Source organism: Solanum stenotomum, chromosome 4 (assembly GCF_019186545.1).
Source record: "Solanum stenotomum isolate F172 chromosome 4, ASM1918654v1, whole genome shotgun sequence".
NCBI classification, from domain to species: Eukaryota; Viridiplantae; Streptophyta; class Magnoliopsida; order Solanales; family Solanaceae; genus Solanum; species Solanum stenotomum.
In genome coordinates, this window is record NC_064285.1 from 65496763 (window position 1) to 65517407 (window position 20645).

General features: G+C 28.2%; 1 protein-coding gene across 1 annotated transcript; it reads right to left on the reverse strand.

The window, feature by feature from the left end:
- Window positions 1–11131: 11131 nt before the first annotated feature.
- On the reverse strand, window positions 11132–17755 carry LOC125862231 (acetylserotonin O-methyltransferase-like). The gene is made up of 4 exons (XM_049542261.1): window positions 17485–17755; window positions 16371–16917; window positions 14802–15182; window positions 11132–11282 (listed from the first exon to the last, which is right to left on the reverse strand). The coding sequence occupies exons 1-3, from the start codon at window positions 17721–17723 to the stop codon at window positions 14859–14861; spliced, it is 1110 nt and encodes a 369-aa protein (XP_049398218.1). The 5' UTR covers window positions 17724–17755; the 3' UTR covers window positions 11132–11282; window positions 14802–14858.
- Between the last annotated feature and the right edge of the window lie 2890 nt (window positions 17756–20645).

Genomic DNA, 20645 nt, shown 5'->3' on the forward strand with positions numbered 1-20645 from the left:
ATATATATATATATATATATATATTTCATTTTTAAAATTTGATTCCCTCCGTTTCGATTTATATTAACTTGTTTTTTATTTCATTTTATAAAGATAATAACCTTTGAATTTTAATTTTTTTTTATAGCATATTTAAGATCACAAAATTTAAAAATATTTTAATATATTTGATATATACCACAAAATTTAAATGTACATATAAATTTTAATTTTAATTGATTTCCACTAAATATTATACTTGATATATAATTATTAAGAGCTAAATGTAATTATAATTTATTTACTTTCATGTAAAAGAGATGTATCATTTCTGAACATATCCACTGGCTTAAGAGAAGAGTGAGACTCTAATTAATGGGGAGAACGATTTTAAAAATTTAAGTTTACAGAAAGAATAAATTAATTTGGAATTTCTTATGCAAATTATGTGGGTTATTAATATTTTGTATTGGTTGAGAGAGAGATTTTTTAAGTTCCTAATTATTGTAATTTATAGTATTTTTTATGTATATTTGAGGTTATAAATTTGTTGTGATTTATAGTACTTTTTGCACATCATTTTTAAATAATATATGTTATTCATGTTCTAATTCACGTGAATAATCATAAATATTTTCAGTTGTTAATTTATTGTGAATTCTAGAACTTTTGACGCCATGTCAAATAATATGTGATACTTCTTTTATTTTAATTAGCCAACCAAATTTCCAATATGATTTAAAAATATTTTCAGTTGCTAATTATTGTAATTTATAGTATTTCTTATGTAATTTTTAATAATATATTTTATTCTATTTGTTTAAATTCGTGTGACAATGATAGAATTTTAAGAATCAACTAAATCTTTTTAGAAAATTTAATTTCTTTCTACTATAATTTGTAGCTAAAATATAATAAATGAAGTAATTAAATTTGAAAATGTTAAGGAAGAAATAAAGTGGGAAAAAATAAAAAAGAAACTGTGAGGAACAAATAAAGAAGGAAATGAGAATTGTTAATGGGCAATTGGATAACGAAAAGAAAAATTGAAAAATGTGAAATAGGCACAAACAAGGGCCCACCTTTTTCGGCTTGAAGTAAAGCCAAAGGAAAAGATGGGCGGACTCTTAAGCTGACCTATGTGGCGATTTTTCATTGTTTTCGTCGAATCGAAGAACTCTCAGTTATTTAAAATGATGATGATGATAAGAATTCATATTAAAATTAGTTGTACAAGTTTAAGATTTTTTAAATAATCAAAATTTATAATGTAGCTACTCCATTATTAATCCAGTACATAAAAGGTTTATCATTAAAGTTATCAAAAAAACAAGATCTTCTGGATTCTTGATAACATCATTAGAGATTTTTGTTTTTTCGTAAAAAACTATTAATTATTTGTGTACGAGATAAATTTAGCTTCAGTGTAATAGTTTGCACATTATAATATAAATTAATTAGATAAATTTAATACGACAAATTCGACCGAAAAAGTATGTAGAGAAGTTCAAACTTAGATCGTTGTTCAATCAACTAAGCTACTCTTGTTGGTATCTTCTCTTCCGTCTCATTTAAATAAAATACTCAGTTCGTCTATAATAATTGTCCACGTTACTATAAATAGTAAATCAAATTACTTGTTCATTTATAAAAAAGATAGAATTAATTTTTTTTTTCTTGTTTGCACTAACAATTAATTTCTTTTAAAAAAAGTATAATTTTTTTTTCTAAATTTTCAAATTAATAAAATTTCATTTTGAGATATCATCCCCCACATCAGATTTTTCATCAGGAAAAATATTCACTGGCTCCACAGGAACAAAACGTGTAACACGACAATATTTCCAGCTAATGAATTTACATTTATTTGTCAAATTTAAAAAAGTATATATTAAAAGGAAAGTTCATCATTATTTTTATTTTTAATATTTATAATAAATATATTAATAGAATTGTTATAAAGAGAAAAATGATATATGGGAGAGAAGTGTGATACTTAAATTACAAAAGGAAGGTAGTGTTATGAATACGAAGCTAAATCTAAAGAAAGATCTCTAAAACTGATAATATAATATTGTTAATGTATTTGATGGTAAAACAATATTATTATTTACTATTTGATGAGGAACATTTTGCCCTGTATTTGATAATTAGGAGTTCAATTGAATTTAATTTGATATTTGAATTGGCTACGAATTATAATATTTAATCATAATTAAAAAGAAACTAATGATGAGTTAGTCCGTTAAGTGCATAAATACCCACTTTTATCGCGACGATAACTTAAAAATATTATTTTTATACTAAAGGGCAAAACATTCTCGTCGAATAGTAAAAAAGCAATTTTATCCCTTTCCTCGTGTTAAAATGATAAAATATAATTACAAATTTAAAAATATGTTTACCTACCAAGAAAATGAGAAAGAATGAATAAGAAGTGAAGATGGAGTTTCACGTTTTATGTTATATAAAACATTTTAAGAATTAGAAAAAGATGTTGAAAAGTCATAGAATAGTAAAATAAAATAGTTATAAGCAAGTTGTTTTGTAGTTAATTTGATTTATAACCACGTAACTTATAAATTTTTTGAATATTTATTAAATATATTGACCAATTTGTAAATTTAACCAAATCAATCGACCGATACGAATTAATTTATGTGGGCAAATAATGCATGTACATAATTATATATATATTTGGACATGCAGTATGAAATTATGATATGATATGAAATCATAATATGAAATTATGAGATGAAGTTAAAATTTTGTTTGGACATGCGATTTAAACTTTTTGTATTGTATATTTTCTCATAAACATAATATTATATTCATTATAACGAGATCCTAAATACGTACGCCTCTAATTGTTATTTGTTATATTATATGGTATCATAACGTACCATTATTTTTGCTTTATAAATTTAATGATTGTTTTGATTGTTATTGTATCATACCTTTTTAATTTTTATACATATAATAATGTAAATTTTATTCTTCAAACTGCTAGTATGTGATGATGAAACTCAAATAAGAAACTCATTAATATTTGGAAGGAGCTCATATAAGAAACTCAAATCAACTATACCTCAATCCCAAATTGGTTGGGATGGATTATATGAGTCCTCTGTATCCATGTTATTATATTTAGACCATTCCATTCCAAGCCAATGTTGCACATACCTAGTTGGCAACATCCCAACAAATTAGTATTGGAGGATTTAACATGGGAAGAAAATAGAAATCACCAATTCTCTCTGTCTCATTAAATGTGGCATACTTCTCATTTATGTGATAGACTTTCTTTTTAAGTTTGTCCCTGAACAAATGACAACTTTCTGTATGTATAACCAATTTAACTTTAAATTTCACACTTTACCCTAAATGAGATGATTTATAGTCATCCCACTTGCTGGGACTACACTGGGTATGACGATATGTTGTTGTTGTTGTTGTTGAGATGATTTCTAGTCACACAAATGTGTTTGGTTTTAAACCATAAGATTCGAAAGTCTTTAGTTTTTTCTTAAACTTCATTCCTATTAAACACCGCCATATAAATTGAAATGGAAGGAGTAATATTTTCTGTCAGTTGACCATGAAATACTCTATTGGAAATACCCTCTCTACCTTCATAAGGTAGGGGTAAGGTTGCATACATACCACCTTTCCCAGACCCAACTAATGGAATTACACTAGGTATATTGTTGTTGTTGTTAGTTGAACACGAATTACAATAGCGCCTTTGCAAATTCCTTCCGAATCAACATGAGCACACCTTGATTAGTTTACTAGGTAGAGGTTATCTTTTTTCTTAATGAATACTAGGTAGATGTTATCTTCAATCAACACAAGTATTGGGTAACTCTACTCGTCAAGGTATAATTAGCCGGAGGAGTACACCTAGTGTCGCATCTGCAAGGATTCCAGCTTGATCCTAACTCCCAAGGTTATTACTCCTTCTCTTCAACCACTAGGAACCTTATGGATAATGTTACAGTCTGAATCAGAGAACTCAACCCAAAAGACTACCTATTAGATGGGAGAGTTCATTGAGCCTATAAATTTATTACTATGTCTCTGTTTAATCAATAAGGAACAATTGACACACGACAATTCTCCTTGCTTGAGGACCAACGACTTTGTTGATCATGCCTGGGACCACTTCTTTTTAATCCAGGCTGGCACTCTTAGAACCCCTCTGGCCAAGTTGGTCACGACTTGCATCTCATTCCTTTTTTCCTTATTGCGCTCAGTTGATCACAACCAGCACCCCACTTGGATCTAGGCTACCACTGCTGGCACTCTACTAGTTGTGTCACGACCCGAGCCTACACCCTGGACGTGGCCGGCACTTGAAGACCATTGCTGGTCCCCAAGCGAACCCTCATCCTGGCTGACTACAAGCGGAAAATTGATTCAAGCATACAAAGCTTAAAAACTGAAATAAAAGTTCATAAAACTTAAATACAAACTTTAAGTCCAAAGAAAACTCTGTATAATAAAATATATACAACTCGCCATAAAAAGGAAACTTTAGTCTTTAAAACATTTAATAAAATAAATGATACAGACTTCTCAACTATACTGACTATCTATGAAGCCTCTGATTGATAAAGATGGAAGTCGGGACAAGACCCACGACATCCTAACAACTGATATAACTGAAAGGTAAATGAAATCCTCCGAAAGCAAGGAGGCTCACCATAGCTAACTCGAACTCTCGGATGTATCAACGAAGCTCCTGTTGATGATCCTGAATACCTGTGTCTGCATCATGAGAAGATGCAGGCCAAATGGCTCAGTACGTGGAATGTACGAGCATGTAAGGGGAATTCTAAAACATAAACATAAGCTTGAAACTTGATAAAAAGGAAACATACTTGCCTGTTTTCAATCTTACTCAACTCAAGGAATACTCCAAACTACTCAAACTTACTCAACTCAGAAGTACTCAAGGATAAGATACTCAACTCAGAGATTAGATACTCAACTCAAGGATATGATATTCGACTCAAAGATATGATATTCGACTCTGGATACTCAACTCTGGATACTCAACTTTGAATACTCAACTCAATATGACTGAACTCATTTCAATATAAAGCAATTTAAAACAAGTGCAATATAAAGAAACAAACTGTTTAAAAACATGCTGTGAAATCTGTGTGTATGCAAGGATACAACATAACTCTGAAATGTATATAAAAATACAATAAACTGATGTATATAAAAATACAATAACTTCTGTGGGAGTTTCTCTAACCGACAACCATCACATAAGAGCTATAGTGATGATACAGCGATCTACCTCACGCTGCCAGCGCATCCTATACCCGGCCAAAGGTATAGGACCTGAACTGCCTAATGGATCCACTAGTCTATTTCGAAAAAGGTTCATCTAAAAAGTATGACCCTTTTCTACCCATGGTGGCTACATGGTTTATGGAGGCTGTGAGTTGTCTAAACTCTCCCCCATATCGGTGCTCAATACTACTCCCAAAAATATACTAGCTCTTATGTTTTAAAAACATACTTCTTTCTGCTGATTTGAGATAATTGCTCAAAAACTTAGCTCAAAGGCTATCTTGGAAATCTCAGTTTCCCTGCTTGCTTCATTTAGAAAGCTATTACTCTTTTCTGAAAACTAGCCCGAAGGCCCTTTGGAAATCTCAGTTTCCGTTCTTATTTAAATGTGAAAACATTTATAAACTCTTTGGGAATACTTAGTCCCCATATACTTTTGAAGAAAAAGACTTCAAACTTTACTCTTTACTCTTTACTGAACTCAAAACTTAAGTCTTAAAACAAAGTTAAAACGTTTGTAAAAGACTTCTTAAAATATGGTTCATACCGAATTATGGACATGAACTACTCAATGCAAGGTTTTCAATAACCATAGATAGAACTCAAATACTTGGAACTCAAGAACTTCAATGATATTACTAATTTCAAGAATGCTCAACTCAGAGGGTTCGTGCGGAATTATAAGCATGAACGACTCAACTCAAAGACTCAAAGATACTTCTCTTCTCAAGACTGCTCGACTTATAGGATTCATGCGGAATTATGGGCATGAACAATTCAACTCAAAGACTTTATGGGTAACATGTAATAGTCCCATGCTTAGAAATATAATCTCAAAGGGGATTAGGAACTCAATACTCAAGACTTAGAACTTGAAGATACTACTCCTCTCAAAGATACTCAACTTCTGGAGTTCATGCGGAATTTATGGGCATGAACGACTTGACTCGTAGGTCTACATAACATTATGAAACTCATGTATGTGACTCTTCTCATTCTCTGACTTACTTCCTCAAAACTTAGTTCAAATCGATAGTTGATCTCAAAGGATTCACAATTGAACTCAAAGGCTTCCTTGAACTCTACTCTTAACTCTCTCTTGAATTTGAATTATGAATTCAAGAGTTATGATTCATGATATGAAGGATCTCAATAACAATATAGCTATTCGATAATTAGGAATATAACTTTTAAAAGAAACGTGAATTCAAGAACTCAAAATCAACTTATCTCAAGAATACTCAAATCTAGGGAAAGTTTCCTAGATTACTCTTTTACTGATCTGAAAGTAGATGTAGGGTGTGAGGACGAACTAGTCCAACACTATGATAGCCTTACATACCTAGAAGAACAAGATTATTGAAGAATCTTGAAGAATCTTTAAGAATCTTGAAGAAGAACTTGATTAGAAGCCTTGAAACCCTAGCTTGAAGGTAAACAATCAAGAAGACCTTTCTTGAGATTCTCGAGTTAGTTTCTTAAAATCTCTATAGCCAAAAATTATGATTTTCATGAGTGAAGATGAAAATCTGATTGTTTTGAGCTTTTTATTAGTCAAGAAATTCGTTGATGGTTTTCTTGGAGGTAAAAAGACAAAAACCGATTATTTTCAATATTTTCCCGTCGGCTAATTCGTAACAGCACTGTATAGGTTACTAAAATAGTCATAACTTTTTACTCAGATATTGGATTGACGTGAAATTGGTGGGGTTGGAAAGTAGATTCAATTACCTTTAATTGGATAGGTTATGGCTCACGTAACTCTTAATATTCTAAGAGATATGGTCGTTTAAAGTTGACCTAAGCAGAATCTTACTTCAAAACTTAATAAACTTCAAGAACTCATCAAGAACTTAAATCCATAAATTTCAAGAACGAAATTACGCTGAATAAATCATGATTGGCGTGTGGGTGAAAGAACCCAACACTATGGAAGCTTACATACCTCTTAGGGATTAAACCCATGGCGAAAATCCGCAACAAGATGCAAGAATCTCGACGAACGCTTTTATCCTTTCTCTTTTCTCCTCTTTTCTCTTCTTCTTTTCTCTTCTTGAATTCTCAATTAAAACCCTAGGCGTATTTTAGGATTATAAAACTGAACCTAATAGGATTAGACCCTTAAAATATTACTAAAAACGAATTAAATCTGTTTTGGTAAGGAAAAGACCAAAATACCCCTCTAAAACCCGGTTTTGACTTTCCTTAACTGGACAGCCTAACTTCAAAAGGCCATAGCTCACTCATCCGACCTCGAAACTTATCAAACTCGGTGGCGTTGAAAAGATAATTCAAAGATGTTTCCTACGGTAACTGGTAGAACACCTAAATCATCCTGAGCTAGGAGTTATGGTCGTTTGAAGTCAACCCAAAACTCGTACTTAGCTTAACTTGTAAAATTTCAGATTTTGCTATTTCCAATTTAATTCTTTTTGGAACTCAAGGTGCTACATCTAGTGACCTTAAAACTTAAGAAATTTTAATTCCTCGGTAAAATCTCACTCACTTCGATGAACGGTTCGAGTCTTAGTTAAAAAAAAAATTCTGGGGTGTTACAAGTTGGTCACATCTGGCACCCTTCTAGATCGATACCCACTCTCAGTGGTCTATTAGGCCATCACTTCGAGTCTCAGTCTCAAACATTAATTGACCTGTCCTAATATCAATTGTTGTAGACTGACAGGAGAGCGCAATCCAAAAAACTAGATTATTAGGTGGAAGATGTCCATTCAACATAAAAAAATCGTTACTATTTCTCTTATAATACATAGATGGTGATAGTTCAGGTAGGAAAAGAAAAAGGGAACAACCGATTGTTGAAGTGTGAAACTCGCGAAAAAAGTGATAGTTCACGTGTTTTTGTCTTAGAAATTGCTTTTTCTATATATAAGTAGTAGTATTTCTCTTCTTCTGATTCTTACATAAAAAAATCATTACTATTTCTCTTATATTAGATTTCTGACAGACTCGTTAAACAATTATAGTATGTCAAATTTTAGAAATTTAATAAATCAAAAATAGAAAAAATTGTAATATAAATAAACTAAAATAGTAAATAAAAGGATATAAGAAATGTACATCCAAATACGAGCTCTTGTTAAGTTTTATGGTAATTCTCGTTAAATCTAACTATCAGGATTTATTAGTATAAAAAAACATTTACTTTAATAAATATAATAGACAAAACTATTCAAAATTATATTTACATGATCATTTTAAACATATTCTAGACACAAGGGACTATTTTTGTTCTTTTTTCTTTTATAAATTATTTTTCGAGTCATTTTTCATGTTTTATTTACTTCTTTTTTTAAATAGTAAAAATCGATCAAAACTCTTTACCCTATTCGGACAAACAAAAATATGTCTATAAGAGAAAGGCACATGCATGCAAATGCAATCAGTAGGATGTCACATTAAAATATCGAATTTATCTAAATTCAATGTATAATATAAATTTATATAAATAAAAAATTCATTAGGATTTACTATTATTACTACTATATATAAGAGACTAGGAAGCACACAAGTGTTGGACGACATGTGTGCTTCCTTGCCAAGGGTATTTTTTATTTTTGCACAATGTTTATGCTTAAATAATGTTGTACTTGCTTATTTTATAATTGTACCTTTAATTATTGGACAATTTAACCCAGCTATTACTTATCTCTTAGCCGAAATATTAGACTTTCATTTAGGCACATTTACTTTTCCTCATCTCATGTGTTTTCTGATTTTCATTTATCATGCGTTTTTAATATATGTTTTGTATCTAATTCTCTTGTTCAACCTTTTATACTTCTTGAAATTTAACTACTACATTTATTATATTTTAACTACAAAATATATTAGAGGTACAACCTTTTTTTAAAAAAAAATATTTAGTTGACTCTTAAAATTTTATCATTGTCATATGAATTGGAACAAATGAAATAATATATATTATTATTATTAAAATTACATAAAAGATGTTATAAATCAATACTTGCTTATTTTATAATTGTACCCAAATCTGAATTTTTATTCATTTGTGCATTAGTAACCCTATAAGCAAAATTCAAAATTATTAAATATGAATATATAAAAAAATCAAACAACAAATTATGTATGAATGCTAATGTAGATTACTACAAATTACAATCTACTAAATTTAAAATATGAAAACAAAATCACAAAAAAATAGAACAATAGTGTTTAAAATACTAAAAATCCGAAATGCATAAATATTTGATGAGTATGTTAACAAACTCACATAAAAATCGAAAAAATGACGAAAAATCTGTAATACATACAATCCAAAATTCAACATAAGTTGTAATTTTGAAAACAAATTCTCATGAAATCTCGCAAAATAAATGATGACTTCGAAAATACTTTTATCAATGAGAGATTTCTTGAATTAATTGATAGATCTGAACAAATTTGTATGAACTTGAATAATTAGTTCTTCTTCAACAATGAGGGAGAGAATAATGGTGAAATTTTGATGAATGAGAAAACGTGAATGATGGGGACAATGGTGAAAACTGAGAAGTTGATGAAAGAGAAAAAAATTAAAAAACGTGAAAGATGAAAATAAATTTAATGGTATTAAAGCGTAGGACGAAGTGTAAATGGATAGTGGATGTATTTCATGTTGGACTGCTTTGAGAAATAAAAGGAAAGACAAATAATAATATTTGGATACAAATTATTTTCTAAAATATTGACATTTTGACATTTTAAATAATTATTTTAAAATGTAGATGTTTTTACTAATTAAGTTAGGAATTGTGACTAGTTTGCTAATTTTCCCTTTAATTATTGGACAATTTAACCCAGCCATTACTTATCTCTCAGCCGAAATATTAGACTTTCATTTAGGCACATTTACTTTTCCTCATCTCATGTGTTTTCTCATTTTCGTTAATCATGTGTTTTCAATATATGTTTTGTATCTAATTCTTTTGTTCAACCTTTTATACTTCTTGAAATTTAACTATTACATTTATTATATTTTAACTACAAAACATATTAGAGGTATAACCATTTTTTAAAAAATGTAAAATAAAACGAATAGGACCCACATATTTTTTTGTTCATAAATTAAGTAAGACAGGAGAGAGAAACAACAATATTGAATAAGAAAGGTGGGACGTACATATTTTTTAAATTTAAAAATAATGTCTCACATATCAAGTCATATTTGTGCGTCTTCCGCCATAAAATTTGTCTATGTTTTGTATCTAATTCTTTTGTTCAACATGTTATACTTCTTGAAATTTAACTACTATATTTATTATATTTTAACTACAAAATATATTAGAGGTACAACCTTCTATTTTTTTTAAAAAAATATTTAGTTGACTCTTAAAATTTTATCATTGTCTTATGAATTGGAACAAATGAAATAATATATATTATTAGTAAAATTACATAAAAGATGTTATAAATCACAATAGTTAACAATTGAAAATATTATAGAAATTTTGTTGACTAATTGAAATAGAAGAAGTAACATATATTATTTGAAAATAACGTCAAAAGTTCTAGAATTCGCAGTAAATTAACAACTGAAAATATTTATGATTATTCACGTGAATTGGAACAGAAGTAACATATATTATTTAAAAATGACGCTAAAAATACAATAAATCAAAACAAATTAATAACTTCAAATATATTTTTAAAAAAACATATAATTGTTTCTAATTGATTCTTCAAAATTCCTTTATATCACATAAATTTGAGGGAAAAAATAGTAACATATATTTTGGGCATGTGCTGGCATGGGCATCAAATATCTAGTATAATAATAATATGCTTGAGTTCATAAGTTGAAAAATACAACAAATTTCATGCTAGAAATTGTATAGATTAAATTCATAAAATAAAAATACAACATGCGTGTCCAATGCTTATGAGATCAGTACACTAGATATGTTGTTGCAGCAAATAGTAGATTAGAATTCATAATATTAAAAAAACAACATGCGTGTTCAATGCTTACTAAGAACCTTAAAGATAAACCAATAGAGTTTACATTCTTAATTCATCTCCGAACATCGTAAAACTCAAGAAGGATAAGCTTGAATAACGGATTGAACAACATTAATGTGACTAATTGTGTGTCTATTAAATCCAGCTTCATTCAAAACATAAGCCCATTCTTTAGAAGTTCTCTCTTTTCCATTGGTTGTGTGAGCCATCATCACCATATCCAACATTAAACCAACATCTTTGAGCTTCTCATTATTTGATCCTCTAATAATACTTTCTTCTTTTTCACCAACTATTGCTTCCAATATTATCACTTTCCCATTGTCTTGTGGAATTGCTTCTCTACACTTTGTTAATATTTGTATGCATTCTTCATCACTCCAATCATGTAAAACCCACTAATATACATAACATATACAACAATATACATGAGGTTATGAAAATTAATAAAACAAAATTGAATATAAAAAAAATACTTTCTTAATAAATTAAAAATGACTAGAATTTCTGATAAATTCCGTCAAATATTAGCTCGTACGAAACATTTACTATCGACTTTCAATTAAAAATCTGAGTGATGAATCTTTTGGAAACAGTCTCTCTACCTTCACGAGGTATGAGTAAGGTATGTGTACACTTTATCCTCCTTAGACCCTAGCTATGGGATTGGAGAGGGTTTGTTATTGTTGTTTCAATCAAAAATCTCTTTAACTGTGAGATTTTCGTCAATATTTGTGTAAGGTTAATAGAAATAAAGATAATTTCCCACCAATACAATTACTTCAACACATACATAAAGTTATGCAAAAATACTTTTTAACTAAAGCGAAATTCGTTCAAAATGTTTTTAACAGACAATTCATCGGAAATCCATTAAACACTATTTTTTTTAAAAATAACTTTTTTATTAAATTCGTTTGAAATTGGCTCGTCAATAATGTTTCCGACATGCTTTTATAGAAAATCTCTCAACGATAAGCTATTTTTTTACGAATGTCCATTAAAAACTTGTAAATAGAAATAATAGTATAAAATATATCAGTGGACAACTTTAGACCTACTCTCAAAACACAAGGGACCATTCCATATTTGTCCTTTTTCCCTTTTTTAAAATAGTAAAAAACGATCAAACTCTATACCCTTTTCGAACAAACAAAAAAATGTCAATAAGAGAAAGGCACATGCATGCAAATGCAATCAGTAGGATGTCACATTCAAATATCGAATTTATCTAAGTTCAATGTAAAATGCAAATTTATATATATGAATCCATTAGGATTATAATAATAATATGCTCAAATTCGTAAGTTGAAAATACAACAAATTTCATGCTAGAAATTGTGTAGATTAAATTCATAAATTTTAAATTTTAAATCAATGTCTAACCGTAATAATAAAATATAAGGATCAGCTTGAATAATTGACCAGCATTAATTTGATTGATATAGTGTGTATTAAATCCCACATGCATTGATCAGATTTCAGAACATAAGTTTTGAATAAGAACCACACATCAATATTTTCAAGTTATTATTATATATATATATATATATATATATTTAAAGTCCGTATAGTTTTATCTTTCTCAGACTTCACATGTGAGTTGACATTATTTTCGTTGCAACAAATAGTAGGTTTGATTTGATGCACTTGAACAATAAGTCGAAGGTCTTTGGAATATAGTCTATCTACCTTCACGAGGTAAGAGTAAGGTATATGTACCTCTACCTTCATCAAACTTCACTTATAAGATCAATACACTAGATATGTTGTTGCAACAAATAGAAGATTTAAATTAATAATTTCAAAAATACAACGACTTGAATGCTTTTTAAGAACCTTAAAGATAAACCAACAGAGTTTACATTTTAAATTTGTCTCCAAACACGATAAAAATCAAGAAGAATAAGCTTGAATAACAGATTGAACAACATTAATGTGACTAATTGTGTGTCTATTAAATCCAGCTTCATTCAAAACATAAGCCCATTCTTTTGTAGTTCTCTCTTTTCCATTGCTTGTGTGAGCCATCATCACCATATCCAACATTAAACCAACATCTTTGAGCTTCTTATTATTTGATCCTCTTATAATATTTTCTTCTTTTTCACCAATTATTGCTTCCAATATTATCACTTTCCCATTATCTTGTGGAATTGCTTCTCTACACTTTGTTAATATTTGTATGCATTCTTCATCACTCCAATCATGTAAAACCCACTAATATACATAACATTTACAACAATATACAGGAGGTTATGAAAATTAACAACAAAAATGAATATAAGAAAATAATTTCTTAATAAATTAAAAATAAGTAGATTTTCTGATAAATTCGGTCAAATATTAACTTGTACGAAATATTTACGATCCACTTTCAATTAAAAATCTGAGTGAAAAATCTTTTAGAAACAATCTCTCTACCTTCACGAGCTATGAGTAAGGTATGTGTACACTTTACCCTCCTTAGACCCTAGCTATGGAATTGGAGAGGGTTTGTTATTGTTGTTGTTGTTTGTTGTTTCAATCAAAAATGTCTTTAACGGTGAGATTTTCATCAGAAATTTATAGAAATAGAGATAATTTCTCACCAATACAATTACTTCAACATATATACATGAAGTTATGCTAAAATACAATATAACTAAAATAAAACGATATTGAATAGGAAAGGTGGGACCTACATATTTTTTTAATTTAAAAATAATGCCTCACATATCAAGTCATATTTGTGCCTCTTCCACCATAAAATTTGTTTATGTTTTGTATCTAATTCTTTTGTTCAACATGTTATACTTTTTGAAATTTAACTACTACATTTATTATTTTAACTACAAAATATATTAGAGGTACAACCTTCTTTTTTAAAAAAAAAAATATTTAGTTGACTCTTAAAATTTTATCATTGTTATATGAATTGGAACAAATGAAATAATATATGTTATTATTAAAATTACATAAAAGATGTTATAAATCACAATAATTAACAATTGAAAATATTATAAGAAATTTGGTTGACTAATTGAAATAGAAGAAGTAACATATATTATTTGAAAATAACGTCAAAAGTTCTAGAATTTGCAGTAAATTAACAACTGAAAATATTTATGATTATTCACGTGAATTGGAACAGAAGTAACATATATTATTAAAAAAATTACACAAAAAATACTATAAATCACAACAAATTAATAACTTCAAATATATTTTTAAAAATACATATAATTTTTTTTGATTGATTCTTCAAAATTCTTCATATCACATAAATTGAGGGAAAAAATAGTAACATATATTGGGCATCTGCTGGCATGGGCATCAAATATCTAGTATAATAATAATATGCTTGAGTTCATAAGTTGAAAAATACAACAAATTTCATGCTAGAAATTGTATAGATTAAATTCATAAAATAAAAATACAACATGCGTGTCCAATGCTTATGAGATCAGTACATTAGATATGTTGTTGCAACAAATAGTAGATTAAAATTCATAATATTAAAAGAACAGCATGTGTGTTCAATGCTTACTAAGAACCTTAAAGATAAACCAATAGAGTTTACATTCTGAATTCGTCTCCGAACATCGTAAAAATCAAGAAGGATAAGCTTGAATAACAGATTGAACAGCATTAATGTGACTAATTGTGTGTCTATTAAATCCAGCTTCATTCAAAACATAAGCCCATTCTTTTGTAGTTCTCTCTTTTCCATTGCTTGTGTGAGCCATCATCGTCATATCCAACATTAAACCAACATCTTTGAGCTTCTTATTATTTGATCCTCTTATAATATTTTCTTCTTTTTCACCAATTATTGCTTCCAATATTATCACTTTCCCATTATCTTGTGGAATTGCTTCTCTACACTTTGTTAATATTTGTATGCATTCTTCATCACTCCAATCATGTAAAACCCACTAATATACATAACATTTACAACAATATACATGAGGTTATGAAAATTAACAACAAAAATGAATATAAGAAAATAATTTCTTAATAAATTAAAAATAAGTAGATTTTCTGATAAATTCCGTCAAATAGTAACTCGTACGAAACATTTACGATCGACTTTCAATTAAAAATCTGAGTGAAAAATCTTTTGGAAACAGTCTCTCTACCTTCACGAGCTATGAGTAAGGTATGAATACACTTTACCCTCCTTAGACCCTACCTATGGGATTGGAGAGGGTTTGTTATTGTTGTTGTTGTTTGTTTTTTCAATCAAAAATGTCTTTTAACGGTGAGATTTTCGTCAGAAATTTATAGAAATAGAAATAATTTCCCACCAATACAATTACTTCAAAATATATACATGAAGTTATGCAAAAATACAATTTAACTAAAGTGAATTTTTTTGAAAATGTTTTTAACAGACAATTCATCGGGAATCCCAAAAACACTATTTTTTTAAAAATATCTTTTTTTATGAAATTGGCTCGTCAATAATGTTTCCGACATGCTTTATTGAAAATCCCTTAACGATGAGCTATTTTTTTAAAGGATGTCCATTAGAAACTTGTAAATAGAGATAATATAAAATATATACTTTAGACCTACTCTCAAAACATAAGAGACCATTCCATATTATTTTCTAGTACTTTTCGTGTAGAAATTATTTTGTGAGATAATGAACAAATAACGAATGACTTTTCTTAGCACAAATTAATTTTTTTTAAAAAAAGACTTTCTGATCCATTTTCATAACATGAATAACTATTTATGAAATTAATTCCCATTATAATTAAAATGTCAAATATTTTAATTAAAACAAATTCAATCCATTAAAATGACTACTATTAATATCTATTTCCTCCGTCTCATATTAGATGGGAATTAACTTTCTATTTTGTACTATAATTAAGCAATTATTAATAGATTGATCAACTTTACTACTGTATTCTTTGTTTATATTAATTAGCCTCTTGAAAAAAAAAAATTATGAATCTTCAAAATTTGTTTAAACTTCCAAAGGTCTTATTAATTGTAGGGGTAAAATAAAAATAAAATAAAATTATTCTGATTAATTAGTAAAAGATCATATAATATGAAACAAATATTTTTAATAAGATGTTCATCTAATGTGAGACGGAAGTAGTACTTACCATGAGGAAGGCAGCATCAGCTTTGGGAACATAATTAAACATGTCACCTCCAACATGTACAACACCAGTAGCATGAGGTGCAACAGAAGCAACATGAGGGAGATAAAAAATAATCCCATTAATCCAAGGAAAAGCTTCCACCAATAATCTAAGTGTTGTTCCATCACCACCACCAACATCAACCACTGTGTTCACTCCCTCGAATATCTCCGGGCAACCGTTGATAATCGCAGATACTGCTACCCTAGCATCACACGCCATTGCGTTGTTCAAGAGATTACTGTGTTTAGGGTCAGCTTCCGCGTACTTCCAGACATCCTTTCCATGAGCTGCTTCAAAGGCGGGCGTACTATTGTCCTTTGATGAAATACGTGCACTAAGATTGTGCCACGGTGCCAACATCACAGGGCTGCTTTCAAATAGCAGGAAAGCAGCCATGCTATTCTTGCCTTCTTTAATGAGAAGGCGGGAAAGAGGCGTTTGAACATAGCCACTTTTCCCGCTTTTGGTTGATGTCTCCTTGAATATTTCACGGTTGATCAAGAACCTATAAAATATGTACATATTATTAACATTATTATTTTTATAACAAATATCTATAATCATATCTCTTTATAATAATATTTCACAATAACTGTCAAGTTTTCCTTAGAACCGATGTTTCATCTTATGCTATACCATTTAATTTCTATAGCATCATTTCCAAACAAATGATGATATTATAAAGAGGTTTGAGTGTTGATACTTTTTTTTAGTCTGTCTTAACTAAAAATAATTCTTCATATCCTTATTTAAAAATAACTTAACTTTAAGCTTTTCATTAGTTCAATAATTTTTTCCTCCCGATGTTAATTAGTAGGATAAGACATTTTCTACCTAAGAGAACTCCATACTCGGGAATCGAGCATAAGATCTCTAGTTACGGATGCATGAATATGAATACGTACTAACCTTTTCACTACAACCCTTCGTGGACTAGTCCCTTAATATAATGAGATGCTCAATTACAGTCACACAAATATTTTAAAAAATCAAATTTCTTGTATATATAGCTAAACACTGTCACGTAAATTGAAACAGACAGAATAACAAATTACAAACTAATTAATCATACCTTAGGATACGATAGAGGGAAGAAGAACAACAACCAAGTGCAATAGAAAGTTGATTTAGGCTAATAGGTTCTTGATTTTTTTCCAAAAAATCAGCAATTCCTAATTCAATGGCACATTTAATCACAGCCATTTCTGTGAAACCAAACACAAATTTCCACATATTTGCTTGTGCTTCATGAGATTCTTGAATTTTTTTTTCATCATTTGTTCTTGTTTTTCCATTTGTTTGTTTCTCCATAGTGAATAAAAGCTTAATTTAATGTTTTTGTTGGTTCTTGGAATACTTCAATGGACTGGCTATTAGGCTATTTAAAGCAATAAAAATCTTTTAAATTAGTATATTATTATTATTATTTTAGTACAACGTGTTGGATGGTTGTTATCACGGGCGTATCAAGGGGATTTCCCGAGTTCACGCGAATCTATGCCCCTCTTCCGAGATCATATATATAGTTGTATTATATATTGAAAAATAACCAGTGAACATACATAAAGTATGATATAATGCAATCATTATTGTGCGCATATGTCTTTCTAAGTGATGTTAGAAATTTGAATCTTACATCTATTTTGTTCTTTCAAACAAAAAATGGGCAACGTACACCTCTCTTCTAAGTGATTATTGGTAGCATTTTTGACGTTTTAAACTAAATTTTTTTATTGCATCAATCTTTCAAAACAATTCAAGTCTATCATATTGGAAATTTCTCAATTATTTTTAGTATTGTAATTTTTTACTATAATTAGCCAAATGTATATATTAAAATGAGTAATATTGAATGATATTATATACGGTCAATGTATTCAATCGATTTCAATACCTCCGATATCTTAGGGTTTGTTGTTTAGCCATGCAATATAAAATTATGATGTAAAATCATGAGATAAAGTTGAAGTTTTGTTTGGACATACGATTTGGACTTTTTATGTAGTATATTTTCTCATAAGCATAATATTGCATTCATCGTAACGAGATCCTAAATACGTACGTTGGCCTCTAATTGCTATTTGTTATATATGGTATCATAACGTACCATTATTTTTGCTTTGTGAATATAATGATGGTTTTGATTGTTAGTGTATCATACCTTTTTAACTTTTACACATATAATAATGTATATTTTATTCTTCTAACTGCTAGTATGTGATGATGAAACAACATGTGTATATATAAAATACAATGTGTCATGAAGCAATACATAATAATCATCTTATAAACAAGTTGTCAGTTATTGGTAAAATTTAATTTTAGTTTTACTTTTATGATCGTTATTTGACTAAGCATATTTAATCTTTAATTACTTGGAATATGCATATTTGATTCATTTGCATGGGAATTTTCATGAATTTTAAGGATTATTAAATGTTTCACAATTTATTTAGTTTAAAAATATGTTATGTTAAACTTGTATGATTACTTTATGTTCTGTAATAATATACTTCTAAAAATAATCCACCAATACCACATTTCCTACACAAAGGGACTAATAGCAAACATTTCAATAAATTGAAGATTAAATCTGCATAAAAAAATATTACGAGGATTAAAATAAAAATATACACCAACTACGTAGGGGCCAAAAATAATATTTTTGCATTACTTTAATATTATTATTTTTCAGAATAGTACCCCTCTGCCGAAAGAAAAATAAAATAATGTTCAATTTATTATTGTACTAGGATATGAGGTGCCCGCGCCAGCGCGGGCTTTACATATATTTTTTTGTCTCAATTTATGTGACACAAATGAAATTTGATGAGTTAACTAAATTTTTTGTATGTGTTATTTTTTAAAAATATTTTAAATTGTTAATTTATAGTGATTTATAGTACCTTTTATGGTATTTTCAAATAGTATATATTACTCCTTTTGTTCCATTTTACGCGACACAAGTGATTTTAGGAAAGTCAACTAAATTTCCTATATGATTCTCACATATTTTTAGTTGTTATTTTACTGTGATTCCTAGTACTTTTTACGTTATTTTCAAACAATATATGTTACTTTTTTTGTTTCGATATGGTATTAGAGAGTCAATCAAATTTTCTATATGGTTTTTAGCTATTTTTTTGTTAAAAAAAATATATCTTAAATTGTTACATTGTGATTTTAAACTTTTTTTTTTTGGTAATAAATGCAATTCTCAAATATATAACAAATAATAATAATAAAAAAAGTACTAAAGTTTTCAAATAATTATATTTCTATATTAAAATGTTCAAATCTTTAAAAGTCCACATATACGCACAAATTAATATAAGGAAGACAAAAGAATTTTTTAAAATATATTTGTTGAAGATCTTTCTAACAATTGCATATATATATATATATATATATATTTCATTTTTAAAATATGATTCCCTCCGTTTCGATTTATATTAACTTGTTTTTTATTTCATTTTATAAAGATAATAACCTTTGAATTTTAATTTTTTTTATAGCATATTTAAGATCACAAAATTTAAAAATATTTTAATATATTTGGTATATACCACAAAATTTAAATGTACATATAAATTTTAATTTTAATTGACTTCCACTAAATATTATACTTGATATATAATTATTAAGAGCTAAATGTAATTATAATTTATTTACTTTCATGTAAAAGAGATGTATCATTTCTGAACATATCCACTGGCTTAAGAGAAGAGTGAGACTCTAATTAATGGGGAGAACGATTTTAAAAATTTAAGTTTACAGAAAGAATAAATTAATTTGGAATTTCTTAGGTAAATTTTGTGGATTATTAATATTTTGTATTGGTTGAGAGAGAGATTTTTTAAGTTCCTAATTATTGTAATTTATAGTATTTTTTATGTATATTTGAGGTTATAAATTTGTTGTGATTTATAGTACTTTTTGCGCATCATTTTTAAATAATATATGTTATTCATGTTCTAATTCACGTGAATAATCATAAATATTTTCAGTTGTTAATTTATTGTGAATTCTAGAACTTTTGACGCCATTGTCAAATAATATGTGATACTTCTTTTATTTTAATTAGCCAACCAAATTTCCAATATGATTTAAAAATATTTTCAGTTGCTAATTATTGTAATTTATAGTATTGCTTATGTAATTTTTAATAATATATTTTATTCTATTTGTTTAAATTCATGTGGCAATGATAGAATTTTAAGAATCAACTAAATC